Genomic DNA, 16,417 nt, shown 5'->3' on the forward strand with positions numbered 1-16,417 from the left:
CAGCAATGTCCTAGAACTGAGATGATTGCGCTTGCAGGAGAGTTCTGCACAAGTACTACCTTTTGCCTGCAGAAGTCCTTCCTAATTTCATTTCTAAGTGATTTGGCTATACATTTTAAATTTTGACCCAAGTCACAAACTTCCCATTCAACAGGAATAGCTTCCTTCAATCTACTTCATGATTTTTCCTTAACATCTTGACAACTTCAATTAAATTATCCTTTCACCATCTAAATTCCAAGATTTGCAAACCTAGTTTCTATGTCAGATTGTAATTTACCCTGGTAGACCAGGTATTATGTTGACAAATCTATTCCACACTTTCTCCAAAGCCAATATCATCACCAAGATAATTTCTTTAGTGTCCAAAGTTGAAACACAGCCATTCAACATGGAAACAAACCCTTGGTCCAACCAGCCCATGCTGAATAGACTAAACTGGTCTAACCTGTCTGCTCCTCTCCCATATCTCCCCAAGCCCTTCCTATTCACATACATATCTAAGTGTCTCTTAAACGCTAACTGTGACTGCAACCACCACTTCCTCAGGAAGTTCATTTCACATGCAGACCACCTGCTGTGTAAAAGATTTGCCCTCATGTCTGTCTTTTTAAACTCGCTCTACATTCACCTTAAAAATATGCCGTTAGTTGTGAAATCCTCCATCCTAGTTGCTCACTATTCTATTTTTCACAATGTCTTCTTGTTTCTAGACAGCATTAAAGTAAAAAGACAGCATTAAATTAAACTAAAATGTATGTTAGTCTTTCTGCTTCTGTATCCGTTCATGACTCTTCAAAATGATATTTGTATGTGGATTCCCATGTTGCCAGTCTTTGCATTTTTATTAGTCAAGGACAAAAATTGGAAGTTAGTCAAGAATGTAATGTAAGAACATTAAAGAAATACACAATGATCAAAGCTCCAATACCAATTTGGGCACCTTGAGTATTTGGAGAAACTTGAAACAACTTATGTTAAAATTATGATAACTGCCATGATCAAAAAATATTTTGATTCCATTTAGGGAAAGTAACATTTATATTAAATACAAGAGAATTGTTTTTGGGTTCATTTTAATGAAAACAAGGTGCACTTATACAAAGTTAGACATAGCATTAGTGTATATAGATTTTACATCTTCACAAAAATTGCTACTCAATTTTATTTTACTTACTATACAGGATTCTATACACAAATGAAACTATTCTGCCACATGAATATCTAGAATAATGCAAAGTGATTCCAAAATATGCAATACAATTGTAGAACTATATGTCTGAATGTCATTTACACAGATTACACCAGAACTTCGAACATAATATTTAACTGTTGCACACAAAATTAAATTCCAGTTTGAAGGCAGTTGCCTGTACATGCAAATAGCATTGAATTGAGAATATTGTGTACACAATGGGAGCAGAGACAGCTTTTAAAAATCTGCATACAATATCTTTCTTAAACCCTCTATCACATGAACTAACATCAAAAATGAAAATCATCTTGTACACAATTTTTCTTGAAAATGCACCAGTTAAAACATAACTGCATACCTTTAATGAGAACTAGAGTACCCAAAATAGATTCAATTTATTTTGTAATTTAGGGCAAAGGAGATTTGAAACATAAAAGTGCAAGGAGATGACAGTACAAATACTACATGGAATAACTGCAGCAAACAATTCACAAAGGCAACACGAGGCCAAGATAGGAATTTTCACCAAAAGCTCAAATTATATGAATACTAAACTATGAAATGCATACTTACAAATGCAAGAACCTCATGGCTTCATAAACAAGCAACTACATTGCTAAGATTTATTTACCATTTACTGTCACTAAATAAAAAGACAGGACCCCCAAGTTACAGAGGAGGGTAAAAGGAAAATAAAGGTGGATATTTTTCCTCCTAATTTTCCACATCCACTAGAAACATTTATGAAAGGCAGTGCGCCAATAGTTATGAGAGCACTGCGAATAGAGCTCTCAGGTTTGGTTACCACTATGGTTAGACCTCAAGTCTGCACTGAATTCAGCTGAAGCAGTAATAAGCACTCGAATGGGTTTCGATGTCCTTGAAGCTTACATTTAAAAGATGTATTTTCAATTCTTTTTTAAAGTTGTGACTGAATTTTCCAATACAAAACATAGTGTTCAAATGCTCTCAAAGTGATTAATAGACTGGTAAAGTTTCACAAGGCATATAGAAGAGGGTCAAAACTATTAAATCTTAAGGATAATTAGTTTAACAGTAGTTAAAACAATGTAATAAAGATTCAAGTTTAGCTCTAAACAAAGCAGCAATCATACTTCCAAAATGCAACATGTGTTCTAAGGCACTCATTTCTCAAATGTAGCACAGCAGATAGGGTCAGAAAACATGACAATCTGATTACATGCAAATGTAATAGAAAACTGGAAATATTTTAATTTGCACACTACTAAATGTACAACAGATGACAGAGAAAGAGGGAAAAAGCGGGGAAAGAAAGAAAACAAAAAGAAGAATACAACTTTAAGCAGAAGCAATGTTTGCTACATTAAAGATGATAGTGTAAGTAACTGTATTTGTGGCAAACTGTTGATCTCAAAAACTGCTTCAGTCTTTAACTACTTCCATTAATACTAGAAACTACAAGTTAACTTAACTCTGGAATAATTAACCTAATCCCGTCACATTTTACTAAAACCCAGAATGGAAGGTGTGTGTTAAATTCTTTGGAAATTTCTTTTCACATTCACTTCCAATATGAGTCTAGAAAGTCAAAACTTCATAACCAGAGTAGAGAGTTTAAAAACTCAAAACTGCACAAAATTTTATACCATATTACTGCAGATCACAAAATTATTACCATATGATTGCAAAAGCTAAGAACAGCTATTTGTAAACATGAATTATTTTTTTAAAAAAAGAGTTCTAGGCTGGGTGGTGAGAAAGTGTTAAAGTTTCCAAAACTCCAGGTTTTAGAAGTAATTAGGATTTACTGGGTAAAATAGTGTTTTTTATCTGCATAAAATTTTGTGGCAAAAAATATATATTTATTAAGTTCTGGTCCTTTCACTTAAACATAATTAGCAGGCAGCCTGTAGTATAGCACAGCAAGAACTATGAACCTTGAGAAATCCTGTACAAAACCAGGTTCACTCCAGCTTTGTATTACAGACATACATTACATTGACACAAAAGGCACAACTTCACAAACATCTAAGGCATAAAAATACATTAAGAAATTTATTTAACAGATTACTCTGTCTTCTAGGTATTAGTATGTTGAAAATTGTTCGACTCAGACTGTAGCTGACCACTGGAAACTGAACTGTTCAAATTCCCCAAAACGAAGGCACTTTTACTGGTTTTTCTTTAAAACTTGGAATGCAAATCATTTCTCATGATCAGACTTTGTTCTGTTAGAAATGTTACCAGGCTCAAAAGTAACATCTAAAGATATCTATTAATTTATAGTCACTTTTGTAAAAACTACAAATTTCAACTGCAAAGGCATTAGCACATGATTAAGGCAATACACTTATATCATCAGGTCACTCTTTAGCCAGAATTTAAGAAATAGTTCAGCACAATTATCAATATCCAAATAAATTTCACTGTTTTCAATTTCTCCCTTTGGATTTTCACAAATTAAATCACCATACTCCTGGATGCATTTGTGAAAATAAAAGCTATAGCACGGTTTCCGAAAGACTGTTACAAAATACTTGCGCGTTTGCTTTTAAAAGTGACTCACTGTTTTCTGAAAAGTTACGTAGTATTCAAAGTATGAATTTGTATTGTCCATATCCTTATCTAAAAAAATGGAATGTCACTTTACAGGATAACAATCATCGTTTTAAAATTATGGAAAAGTGTACCAAGATTTGTAAACTATGCAATGGTGAGTATGAAGTTATGCTTCAGGAAAGAGAGAGAATTAATTGCAGCATACATTAAGACACTTAGAGGATTTTGTGTTAACAGGTACAAAAAGCATAACAGATGCTCCACTCTTAGCTCAATGTTCCTCCTCCATGATACATAGTTTTCATGCCAAACATGTTGTAAAGCACTTTATCACTGCATCTCTGTAAAATAAAATGATTCAAATGTCACTTCTTGTACTCCATCAATCAAAATTTGGCTTTTTAAAACACTGATGGTGAACTGTTTCCCAAACAATATAAAACATGGTTTATGATAAGTAATAATTTAAATCTGACAACATCACTTATGCCAGATGTAAAACCTATTAAAAAAATTGTTATTTTAACAAATGTATCCTGGTCAAAATCGGAGATAAATTTCCAAAAGACATACTAACATTTACCAAAATTTTTTATACAACCAACAGGATCTCCTTTAACAGTAGCTGCAGTCTGATGAGATAGTTGAAAGGCTATGCATAGCAGGAAAAATGCATGCAAAATTATCCTGGAAGTGTTCACAGTAGATGATAAGACAGTGAGGCCACAGCTAAGGAGAAAGAATATGACCAGAAGGCAGCAGCAACTGAAGGTACCACAGGTACGTAACTTTGATGTAAAAAAAATAGCATCTGGCATGCACAGGACTTCACATAAACCGGACCACAGTGGATTGTTTTTATAGAACGGTTAATTGTTGAAGTTACTTTGTACAAGAAAAGGCGGCAACCAAATTGGTCCCTGAAAGATGCTATAAACTGCAAGTAAGTGAAAGACTAGTTAACCTGTGTTGGTTGAGGAATTGAGACTGAACAGAGAATAAGGATACATAGTTATTCTGCACAAGGCATCGTGGAGTCTTTAACAATCACCCAAGTGAACATCAAGCCTCAACTTAAACACAGCACTTTTAACAAAGCAACACACTTTCAATACTTGTTTCAGAGATAGTAGGAATTGCAGATGCTGGAGAATCTGAGATAACAAGGTGTAGAGCTGGATGAATACAGCAGGCCAAGCAGCAGAGGAGCAGGAAAGCTGACGTTTCGGGCCTAGTGTTCACAGCAGGTGTTATGACGGTGAGCCCACTGCTAACGAGAAAGAATATGACCAGAAGGCAACGGCAACTGAAGATACCACAGGTATGGAACAGGAGGGGGTCTAGGCCCAAAACATCATCTTTCCTGCTCCCCTGATGCTGCCTGGCCTGCTATGTTCATCCAGCTCTACACCTTGTTTTCTCTTTCAATACTTCACTGAAATTCCAATTTAGAATTTAGAACTTACAGCCTTCTGATTCAGAGAAACAATAACTATACTAACACAGATAAGATGAGAAAGACTATTTTATGTGCAAAATTAATGACACAGGTTGCTACATTATTCTTATATTCTTTTGCATTCGCATAGGATTGTAAGTGCTATACCCTGAATTAAGGGGAGTTTAGATTACTTATTCAAAGTTCTAGTGTATTTTCTCAAATGAAATGGTGTACACAGTCAGGAATTAGTATTTTTTATTGCAACTTAGCAGGATGAAGCTTTTCATCATATTTTCAAACAATGTTAAACTAATGACAGAGCAAAATAGATGTTGAAAATCTAAAATAATAACTGGAAGCAGACAGATGAGAAGCATCCACACGGATAGAGTTAACGTGTTAGTTCAGAGACCTTACATCAGAAGCAATTCTGAACGACTTACAATTCATACCAATTAAATAAGTGTACACTTTAATTTAGAGTTACCCAACAGACCTCAATAGCCATACAGCAATCAAAGTATGAATTTTCAGACCTGACTCCAGTGAAAAGTCACCACCAGAATCATTAAGTCAGATTGATAACAGATGTTTTTGTGACATGGAAATAAAACAGCTCCAAGGTCAGAACTGGAAAGGAAACAGGCTATGACATCTTCAAAAATTCAAATCCTAAGGAATTTACGATCTTTCAGCTCTGTTGAAGAATGCATTTAAACATGACTATGTCTTATTTAAAACTGTTTTTTGTATTTGTGTCCTTCTTGAATTTTGTTTCTTTTCCAGAAACAAAATAATTATAGTTAATCTATATTGTACAACTCACCTTGCAAATGGAATGTATGAAATACTATACCTGTAATAAAAAGGAAGACAAAAATCACGAGTTACTGTACTGATACTACACTGAACCATTTATTCATGGTAACTTCATTGAAACAATTCTACTTTATCAAAAGGACAAGTCCAGCCACAAGCTTCTGTAGAAAAACTAACAAATGTAACAAGCAATTTAACGTAAGAATGCAAGTTAATAAACAGGCTGAGTTGACTCACTGTACAAGCTTTCGTCTACAATAAAGAAATAGAAGACCTTTTTTTAAGGTTATGAGCTAATGCAAAAGCAAATATTGTGTAATTCTTTGAGGTTACATGAAATTATTTGTACAGAAAATAACAAAGAGCGAGAAAAAAATTCTCATTGCTTTTTTAGAAGAATCTATTTAATAGAATATAATGAAACCAATAATAAAAACAAACTTTTCATTTAGACTAAGTTTGAATCGGGCCTTTTGCTGGTTCTAAGGCTATTATCAGGAACCTTTTTTCAGTGGATAAAGGCACAGAGCACTGAGGTATCCATTACCACTGCCTACACGGTTGTAAGTTTATTATTAAAAATGCTTGCAATTTTAAACTTGCGAACAGTCGATGCTTATTGTCAGTCTACAATTCAATGCTTTGTTAAAAATTAATCTTCTGACAGAATCCTGGAAGCTCAAAGCTGTTGCTTTCACTCAAACAGGAAAATCAGGTCACCTGAGGTTTGCCCAAGAGGTTGTTGAGCTGGTTTACTCACAATGCGCCTTTTGAAAGGTTTCAATTTTTACATCGGCTCTCCCAGCAGGTTTGAGATGACTTTTGAAATTTACAAATTTAACATACTTAATATACTTGCCAAAACTAGGGAGAAAGTAATGAAACCAGGAGAAAATGTCACCTTAACTAATTTCTCACTTAAACTGATTTTGAACCCAGCCCTTTGCTGGTGATAAGGCTCTTTTAGGGAACATGTTTTTAGAGAATGAAAGGGTAAAGCACTGAAGTATCCATCATCTACACTGCTGCTGTTAGATTTTTTTTCTTGGTTAATGTAATGCATGTCATTTTGACTCTTTTCTTCACATTTTGCAATGAGGGGGAAAAAAAAATGCAGCCATTTCATTTAGTCAATAAACATGTAAGGCATCAAATAAGTATATTAATTATGCCATGCATGTAAATGGACAAAAAAGGCTCACCTTGTTTTAAATTGAGCGTATATGTGTTTACTTACCAGGCCATAGCAAAGAACTGCAAGATGCAAAATATTAAAGCAAGAGCTGCTTTCTTCCACTGTGATTGAAAGTGAAGATAGATTAGACAATTTCATAAAATGAACCTAATTTACAAAAAAATCTTTTTATACTATGCGTTTATGATAAAGAAAACATACCCAAAAGGCAGAACATAATGTACACACCAGGCAAACCTGCAAGAAAAGATGTCACACTCAATGTCACTCAATATGGCCACACCTTCAGCATTCCTACATGTATCTGCTGATTGCGTCAACGTAAAACTACTCTATTGACAAATTCATTAATAATCACTTTTCAAATCTATGTTTGTGGTTTATAGAATAAAAGGCAGGTTGAATAATATTTTCTCCCAATAATAATCTTTTCAGAACCTTGGCAACTTCCCAAGCTTCATATTCAGAACCACACTTATTGCACCTTCATTCTGGGTCTCTTAGAACTCATTCAGAAGAGGTTATGAAAATACAAACGACAGGAAATTTAGTTGCAAGGTGATAGTCTGTTATTTTTTGAGCCATAAACTAATCCTGGAATAGATAGAAATTTGAGAACAGAGCAAAAATACTGCACAATTTCCAGCAGTGCTCTTCTGGAGGTAGTACACAAGATAAATTTTACCAGCTTGAAGACAATTTTCAATCAGATTCATGAGGGAAAGTGCCGTAGGAAAAGATCAATGGAAATCTTACTGAAACAGCACCATTTTGTAATGCTATTAGTACTCAACACAGTTCTACATGGAAATACCCAGACTTACATAGTACAGAGCTACGCAATGCATTATCTTACATCTCCAAAAATGCATTGCTACAAAGAGACCATACAAGTGCAGACTGGATCAGCCTAGATTTTCCTATTAACTGTACTTGAACAGTGCTTGTCTCAAGCTCAGAGAAATACTTATTTACAAGTTTGCACTTTTATTAGTTAAATGTAGTTCAGGTTACAATTCATTGAAATTTAACAAGTACATATGGTGAGGAGTGATGTAATCAGATGAAAGACCCTATTGGAGACCTTATGGGTGGAAATGAGGAACCACAGAGGAATTAAAACTGCAATAGCTATCATTTATAGACAGCCTGATAACCACTCAGAAGTACTACATTATATAAAAGCTGAACTTAGACAACAATGTAGCAAAAGCAGAGTAGTGTTAATGGAGGAATTTTAATCTTAACATACACTGGGTGAGATAGACAAGCACCTGCCAGAAAGATTGCGAATTTCTAGAGTGTGCCTAGGATAGTTTCCTATGACGATGCGTCTTGGATTTGACAAAGAAACAAGCAATCCTGGATCTAGTGATGAGCAATCAGCCTGGTTTAATTAGTGACCAAACTGTTTGTGAGCATTTGTCAAATAGTGATCACAACGTGATTGGGTTCTATGCTGCAGTTGTAAGAATTAAGCAAAGACTGGATACTAGAATTTTGGATTTAAGACATTTATGGGATGAGGCAGAGACTGTCCACAATAATCTAGCAAGTTCTACCCATAGACCAGATCACAGCAGAAAAGGAGGATAGCTTTCTGGAAGTCCCAATAAAAGTTAACAGGGGATCAGGGACAGCATCAAAATAAAATTAGCTTAAGTAAATCAGTAATGGGGGAATTAAAGAAACTGAAGAGTGACAAAAGGACCTGGTGGTTTCCATGTACAGTTGCTAAAGGAGTTAGGAGATCACACTGCTGATGGCCTACTCAAATCATTCACAGTCCCCAGGATCCTGGAGTTGTACCTCTGGATTGAAAATTTGTTCACGTCACTCTGCCCTTTAAGGAGGGTAACAGATGGAAACCAGGGAATTTCAGAAGTTTGCCTAATGTCTGTGATTGAGAAACTGTCAGAGACCACAAACAGGATCATCTTGAAAAATTTCAGTTAATCATGGAGAGTTAGCACGGATTCATGAAAGTTAGATCATGCCCAACAAAACCTCAATTTTTTTTTTTAGAAAGAGGTCGGAATGGTGATAGGCAGAAGTAAGTTGATGGATGTTGTCTGTATGGGCTTCCAGCAGGCTTTTAATAAAGTGTGACACACGAGATTGCTAGCTAAGGTGGAAATCCATGGAATTGAAGGCAAGTTATTGACATGAATAGGTAATTGTTTGAGTGGCAGGAAATGGAGAGTTGGAATAATGGGTAAGTACTCAAATTGGCATGATATGGCTAATAGTGTCACACAAAGATCAATGTTGCAGCATCAATTATTCACGTTATGAATGAATGGCTTGGATAATGACATAAAAAGTCAAAAGTCCAAATTTGCTGTCAACACCAAATTAACAGAATCGTAGGCAGTGTTGATGACAACAATATTACAACAGATTTTTGATAAATAAGGTGAATGAGCACAACTTGTGGCGGATGGATTTTAATACATGCAAGTGAGATTATTCATTTAAGATTCAAAAAGGATAGATCAGGGCTTTTTTTTGTTTAAAAAGAAGGCACAAGGTTAAATTCAGTGGATGTCCCTCAAGATTTGGAGGTTCAGGCACAAAGCCCTTTAAAATGCCATGAACAGGTGCACAAAATAGTCAAGGCGGCTAAGGAAATGCTGGCCTTTATAACTAAAGGGTTGGAGTTTAGGACGCAGATATTATTTTGCAGTTAGACAAAATCATTGTTAGATCTTGTTTAGGGTATGAGAGCAGATCAGATACCACACCTTAGGAAAAATGTTTTGAGGCCGGAGGGAGTTCAACACAATCTTACAAGGATGATAGATAGTAAAGTGTGAAGCTGGATGAACACAGCAGGCCAAGCAGCATCTCAGGAGCACAAAAGCTGACGTTTCAGGCCTAGACCCTTCATCAGAGAGGGGGATGGGGTGAGGGTTCTAGAATAAATAGGGAGGGGAGGGGAGGCGGACCAAAGATGGAGAAAAAATGATAGGTGGAGAGTAGAGTATAGGTGGGGAAGTAGGAAGGGAATAGGTCAGTCCAGGGAAGACAGACAGGTCCAGGAGGTGGGATGAGGTTAGTAGGTAGGAAATGGAGGTGCAGCCTGGGGTGGGAGGAAGGGATTGGTGAGAGGAAGAACAGGTTAGGGAGGCAGGGAAACAGGGTTTAGCGTGGATGAACATTTTGGTCAGCACAGAACAGTTCGGGCCAAAAAGCCTGTCTCCATGCTTCTACAGACTATTTTCATGGTTGAAGATTCTAGAACTGTAGCCACGGTCTAAGAATTATGACCAGACCATTCAGAACTTAGAAAGCACTTCCACAGGCAAAAGAATAGGGGAGGGTTTGGAACATTCCTCAAACTGAAGTTGATACCAATTCAGTTGTTAAATGTAAGTCTGAATTAAGCAATTTTATTACATGGGATATGGGCTCAAGCAGGCAAATTGAGTTAGGCCACAGATCAGCCATGATCTTATCGAATAGTCTATCCCTGTTCCCATGTTCATAACTGTAAAATGGTTCATCATTAATCAGTATTGGAATACAACTGCAATGTAGTCTATAATGTCATGGAACAATCATTCTCTACACCTCTGAAAATGAAGTGGTCTTGAAGATAACTAGCTCTATTTGACCAAAATAGTTTGATCTTTATTGAATTAATTGAATAAAGTGACTTTAGTTTCAATTCCTTTGCATGCTATGTATTAGTAAACAAATGAATAGTATGTAAATTTTAAAAATCATTTCAGCTTCAATTCAGCTATTGAGTATTAATTTAAAAAACATTTAGATTGAAGTGTGGTAGATTACACAAGCGTAATACATCCTCTTTACCTTCTGAAATAGCTAATTACAAAATAGCTACTTTTCAAATATTCTCCATACCATTTCCTAGCAAATTATCACAGAAAATAAAGTTGCACAATCCAATTAAAGTGTGAGCACAGTTTTTAGAAGTCATTTGGTGATCGTGGATTGCACTGGTAATGAATCTTTGTATGCTTTAAAGTGATAAAGCAAACTGTAATAGATATTTTTAAAGCAGTTTCTGGAGTTCTAGATCAATTATTAATAATGTAGTGCTGTAAAAGAAAACAAAATCATGAAAATGAATACCCAGATGATAAAGGATAGGCCATGATCAGGTCAGATGTAGAATTGGAATATGTTGGTATAATTGCTATTGTCAAAAATTGAATCATTTTGTGGAATAACAACTCCATAACACATTATGAATTAGACAATGCTGTATTATGTGCAACCCCGAGCTTGATGCATGTAAATGAGGACCTCTTGATCGGTATCATTTTATTTCAGGTCAAACTGACGTCTCTTCCGAACAATTGAACGATCATCTGCCCTGAAAGATGAATTGTGTTTCTTTCCGCAGATGTTGTATGACCTGCTGAGTATTTTAAGCAGTTTTGCCTTTATTTGAAATTTCCAGCATCTGTTGTATTTGGCTTTTGTAAACAAAAAAAATGTACAAGCTCAAGCTAATAAAGTGTGGAGCTGGATGAACACAGCAGGCCAAGCAGCATCTCAGGAGCACAAAAGCTGACGTTCTGGGCCTAGACCCTTCATCAGAGTTCCCATTATCTCTGATACAAGCTCAAGCTGTTTAGGGGTTTCGGTAGAAATAAACTCTGCCCACTATACTTCTTCATAAGAAATTTGTACTTGCACAGCATCTTACAACATAATAAAATTTCCCAAGACACTTCACAGAAGTATTCTAAAGTATGAAATACATAAATAGGAAGATATAAAATATATCAGGCCACGTAAAAGAGATAACAGATGAGGCAATCAGATGCTTGGGTAAAGAAGTAGGCTTTTAGAATAAGTGTCTTAAAAGTGGAAATGAGTTGCCAAGAGAGTAAGAAGTTTTGAGAAGGAAATTAAAAGAGCTTGGAGCCCAAGCAGTTGAAGACAGCAATGGAGAAATTAAAAGATAGAATTAGAGAAGCACAGATATCAAGGTGGTTTGTTGAGTTCGAACAGATTACAGAGTGGGTTGACAGAAGTGAGTTAATGTATGCAGAAATTTAAAATCAAGCATGAGAATTTTGAAATCGTCACTGATTAACTGAGATCCAGTGTTAAGGCAGCAAGCACAGGGGCAATTAGTGAATAACACATGCAAATTAGGACAAGGGCATGAATGTATTAATCAATTTAAAATTTATGCTGGATTGAAAATGGGAGGCCGACTGCAAGAATATTCCACAAAGAGGTAAAAATGATTGGAACATAAGTACAGATGGACGATGTTAAGGAGGTGGAAAAGAGAATGGTTTCAGTGGTGGTGAGGATATGCAACTTAAATCTAATTTCTCAGTGAAATACAGCAGCAAGGTTGTAAATAGCAGAGTAAAGCCACAGCCAAAAGGAGGATGCTGTCTGCATATACATGGAAATTCATTTGTCACTCCACTTAGTGCCTAATTATTAAAATTCATGTCTAATTATGAGTCTTGTTCAATTTTCTATTTCTAGATCCCTTTTTAGCCAAGACAAATAAGATTACAAATGAGAAGTCATGTTTGGAGTAAATCAAAACTAAATTTTGTACTAGATAATTACCCATAAAAGGACATTCTGCTTTTGAGTACAGAACAGAATTAAAATAGCTCTAGCACAGAGATAATGAAAATAGTATTTTAAAACTTACAAGCATCACAATGGTAGCAACCAGTCGAGTAGGCTCGAACATTTTTTTAATTTGTTTCACAGGTCCCATTAGAAACAATGTACTATGGTGAAAAACAAAACAGTACCATATGTCACAAAATTGCAAGTTACATTATTCCTGATAGAAACGTGATAATTGGTGTGGGACAAAGCTCTGCAGAGCAGGTTCATACACAGGTGATAGCTTGTTCTTTCCTTCTGCAGTAATTGAATTTGGAATAAATCCCAACAAAACAGTAGAGATTTATCTTTTGAAAACCTGCCATGTTACCCATCAGAAATTTCAAAGATCAGTTCAAATATTTTCAATTTTAACATGCTAATTTGTTTTACAAAACATTTTGTAAATCCGACACTTGAAACTTAACACAATATATTCAAACTGCAGTCTGATAAAATCATTAGTTTCTAGATATTGCCAACGCTTGTTTTTGAGAAATTAACATTCTAACATTTTAAATCAGTATCACAATACAGAAAATACGTACAAACGTCAAGGCAGATCTACTTTCTGCAAGAAACTATTCATACATTTGGTGAATACAAACCATCGTGATGCCAAGTTTATTAATAACTTTTCATATGTTAAGAACGATCCCCTGGATCAAGTTAGTAAGGGAACAAGTTTGAGTCAGCCAACTTAAGAAGGTTCCAAGTTTAACCCTTTTTGCTTAGTTTGCTGATCTCTGAGCAGCAATGTACTACATGTCAAAACTCCTGAATTAGTAATACAATTAATTCAATACAATGAAGTCGCCAGTTGCTAACCAGCTGGAGTTCCTGCTCGTAACACCTAAGCAACCCTATCATACAAGAGGTGCATGCAAAATGGAAGAGGTCACCATCAAGTTCAGCTACGATGCTCTTTACAATCAAGGGCTTGCCAATGCAAATTTTTATTAACTAAGGAAACCTAGATGACTTACCACTGAAATTTCGTAAATAGTAGGAAGCCTGAAGAAGTCTGGCAGTCAAGAGACATCTTTCTAAAAATCTTTATCTATTTTATGGATCAACACTTCAAGTTGCAAGTTTTGAAATTCCTGTCGGTCCTCTACGTTGCTCATGGAACAATACAATCCAGTTCAAATATCAGGACCATGAATTTCTTGGTAGAACCTGTTGTAACTGAGCCATCTTTAACGTAGCCCAAAGCAAGAGGACATAGAAACCAGTCTGCACAAACGCAAATCAAGTGAATTCAAATTGTTACACCTCAATTTCAAATGCTTCCCTCAGCGGTGTAACAGCATAACTAGATTAGGGACTGAGTTAATGAGGAGCAGAATAGTTCCAAGTAGCTACAGTTAAAAGAACAAAACTGGGACACTGTAGAAAGGAGCTTGTAAAACTCCACTGTACATTGAGGAAAATAAAAGCACTGACATCTTATTAAGTGCCCAATGTACAGCAAATAAATGTAATCAAACGTAAAGACAAAAAAGACTTCTCCCCAATACTCTGATATATATACACAATATTGAAACCTGCTCAATGTAAAATATCAGAACGTTGAGGATGGATTTAATTTATTATGTTTAAAGGTTGCTTATTTTAAATGCGTTAATTTCAAAGATTCAAGCTCAAAGTAAACATGGATTTCTACAGGAGAAGTTTGGAACCACACGCCTCAAATAGCTCTTCAACAAATCTGACAAATGATTAAAAAGCAGTCGTTTCTCTGATTCTATTCCAGTTGAATACAGTCTTGTTATTTACAATTTAATAGTTACTTACCTACCAATGGATGCTATGTTTCCAATGCTATAAAAGACAGCGAAAAGTATTAAGCCACGTCTTGGAATCCAGAGAAAACAGACACCCTGAGAAAGAATTGTAGCAAACAAAACATTCATGAGCTGTCACAAACTCAACAGAATTTTGTGTAAAACCTCAGAAAATAATGACAATTTAATATTTGTGATAACAAAGTGTGGGGCTGAATGAACAAAGCAGGCCAAGCAGAACCTTAGGAGCACAAAAGCTGACGTTTCGGGCCTAGACCCTTCATCAGAAAAGATTGGCCTGCTGTATTCATCCAGCCCCACACTTTGTTATCGTGGATTCTCCTGCATCTGCAGTTCCCATTATCTCTGATCACAAAGTTAGTATTTGTGCTTTTCTTCCTAAACAGAAGATGGATTAGTATCGGTGGAGAAGTGAAGAGTAAGTTTCAATTAGTTTTCACAACAGAGCTAAGAATTTAAATAATTGTATTATTTTACTGATGCAAAAAACCCTTATTTTCAGCAAGAGCACCTTCACTGTATGAGTTGCAATACTCCAAAATGACATCCTGGTGTACCTTTGCTGTTGTATTACAGGGACAAGTAAATTAATAAAACCAGCATTTTAGAGAAATGCAACAAATCTGGCAGCATTTAAGACAGAAACACAGTTAATGCTTCTCTAAAGTTTTGGAGTAGATTTGTAGCTCGGGTTGCAGATGTTGCAGTTCGTCGGCTCGCCGAGCTGGTTCGTTATTGTTCCAGAGATGTTTCATTACCCAGCTGGGTAACATCATCAGTGCAGCCCCCAGCGAAGCCTTCATTGGGGGTTGTGCTGATGATGTTACCCAGCCAGGTACTGAAACGTCTGCAGAACAACAATGAACCAGCTCAGCGAGCCAACCAACCGCAAGTTAATGCTTCTAATTCAATACGAGCGAATGACAAAAAATTACATTTGACTCAAAATGTTAACTCTTCCTCTATTCATAGACACTGCGAGGTATGCTGCATTTTTTCAAACTTGTTTTTTTAATAATCAGAAATTCAGCATCTGTAGTATTTTGCATTTAGTTGTGCAATAAATGTCACCTTTTCCAGCTACACTCATCTCCAATGAATTGGAATAAACCCAAGAGCAGGTTCTAGCCTAGTCTATAGTTCTGACAATGGCATGCTGTTTCTAGTCTGGTAGTGGTTTTTCTTCCCACTACAGAACTCAAAACATTATTAATCTGAAGACTATTTCTAGTCAACCCTTCAGAAATATGAATTGACTACTATAGATGTTAAACCACATTTTATTTTTCAGGTAGAAAAGACATGCTCCAGTGAGTGTTTATTTGGAGAGAGAGTCGAGTGTTGTTGGCTTACATTGAAAGCAGAAGGAAAGCATGAATATAATTACATCAAATCTGAAATCTTCGAAGCCACCATATTTAACTGGAGCAGAAACCACTGGGGATGTCCCCTATGTACTGTGACAGGAAGGATTAAGAGACCAAATACTGTTCCTTTCTGGGCTACAAGCTGGAATGGAAGTTGGAAACTATTATAAAGCTGAAATTCTAGAAGAATTTTGTGACTTTGAAAGATAAAATAGTGTTCATTTTTAGCTGAGCAAGGAAATATTGCTTTTCAAAGCAGTGTGACTGTTACTTTGAAACAGTGTGGCTCCAGAAGTCTGAGTTTAGGGAAGCCTATCTGACAACAGCCCTCTGATGGGTTGAGCTGCAGTTTGTTCTAAAGACTGCCAAATACGACAAACAGAAAATGCCCCCCCTTCTCTTTGTGCAGGTGAAAAATCGGAAAAACGAAGG

General features: G+C 35.9%; 1 protein-coding gene across 3 annotated transcripts in view; it reads right to left on the minus strand.

Moving 5' to 3' along the window:
- Positions 1-1,059: 1,059 nt before the first annotated feature.
- sft2d2a (SFT2 domain containing 2a) overlaps positions 1,060-16,417 on the minus strand; it is a 33,419-nt gene continuing 18,061 nt past the window's right edge. For all 3 annotated transcript variants that reach the window (XM_059650219.1, XM_059650218.1, XM_059650221.1), the window contains 6 exons: positions 14,608-14,693; positions 12,851-12,932; positions 7,393-7,428; positions 7,234-7,292; positions 6,004-6,033; positions 1,060-4,077 (listed from right to left, as the gene is read on the minus strand). In XM_059650219.1, the coding sequence (XP_059506202.1) occupies positions 4,038-4,077; positions 6,004-6,033; positions 7,234-7,292; positions 7,393-7,428; positions 12,851-12,932; positions 14,608-14,693 (333 nt within the window). In that variant the 3' untranslated portion in view covers positions 1,060-4,037. The remainder of the gene's footprint in view (positions 4,078-6,003; positions 6,034-7,233; positions 7,293-7,392; positions 7,429-12,850; positions 12,933-14,607; positions 14,694-16,417) is intronic.

This window comes from Stegostoma tigrinum, chromosome 12 (assembly GCF_030684315.1).
Source record: "Stegostoma tigrinum isolate sSteTig4 chromosome 12, sSteTig4.hap1, whole genome shotgun sequence".
NCBI classification, from domain to species: Eukaryota; Metazoa; Chordata; class Chondrichthyes; order Orectolobiformes; family Stegostomatidae; genus Stegostoma; species Stegostoma tigrinum.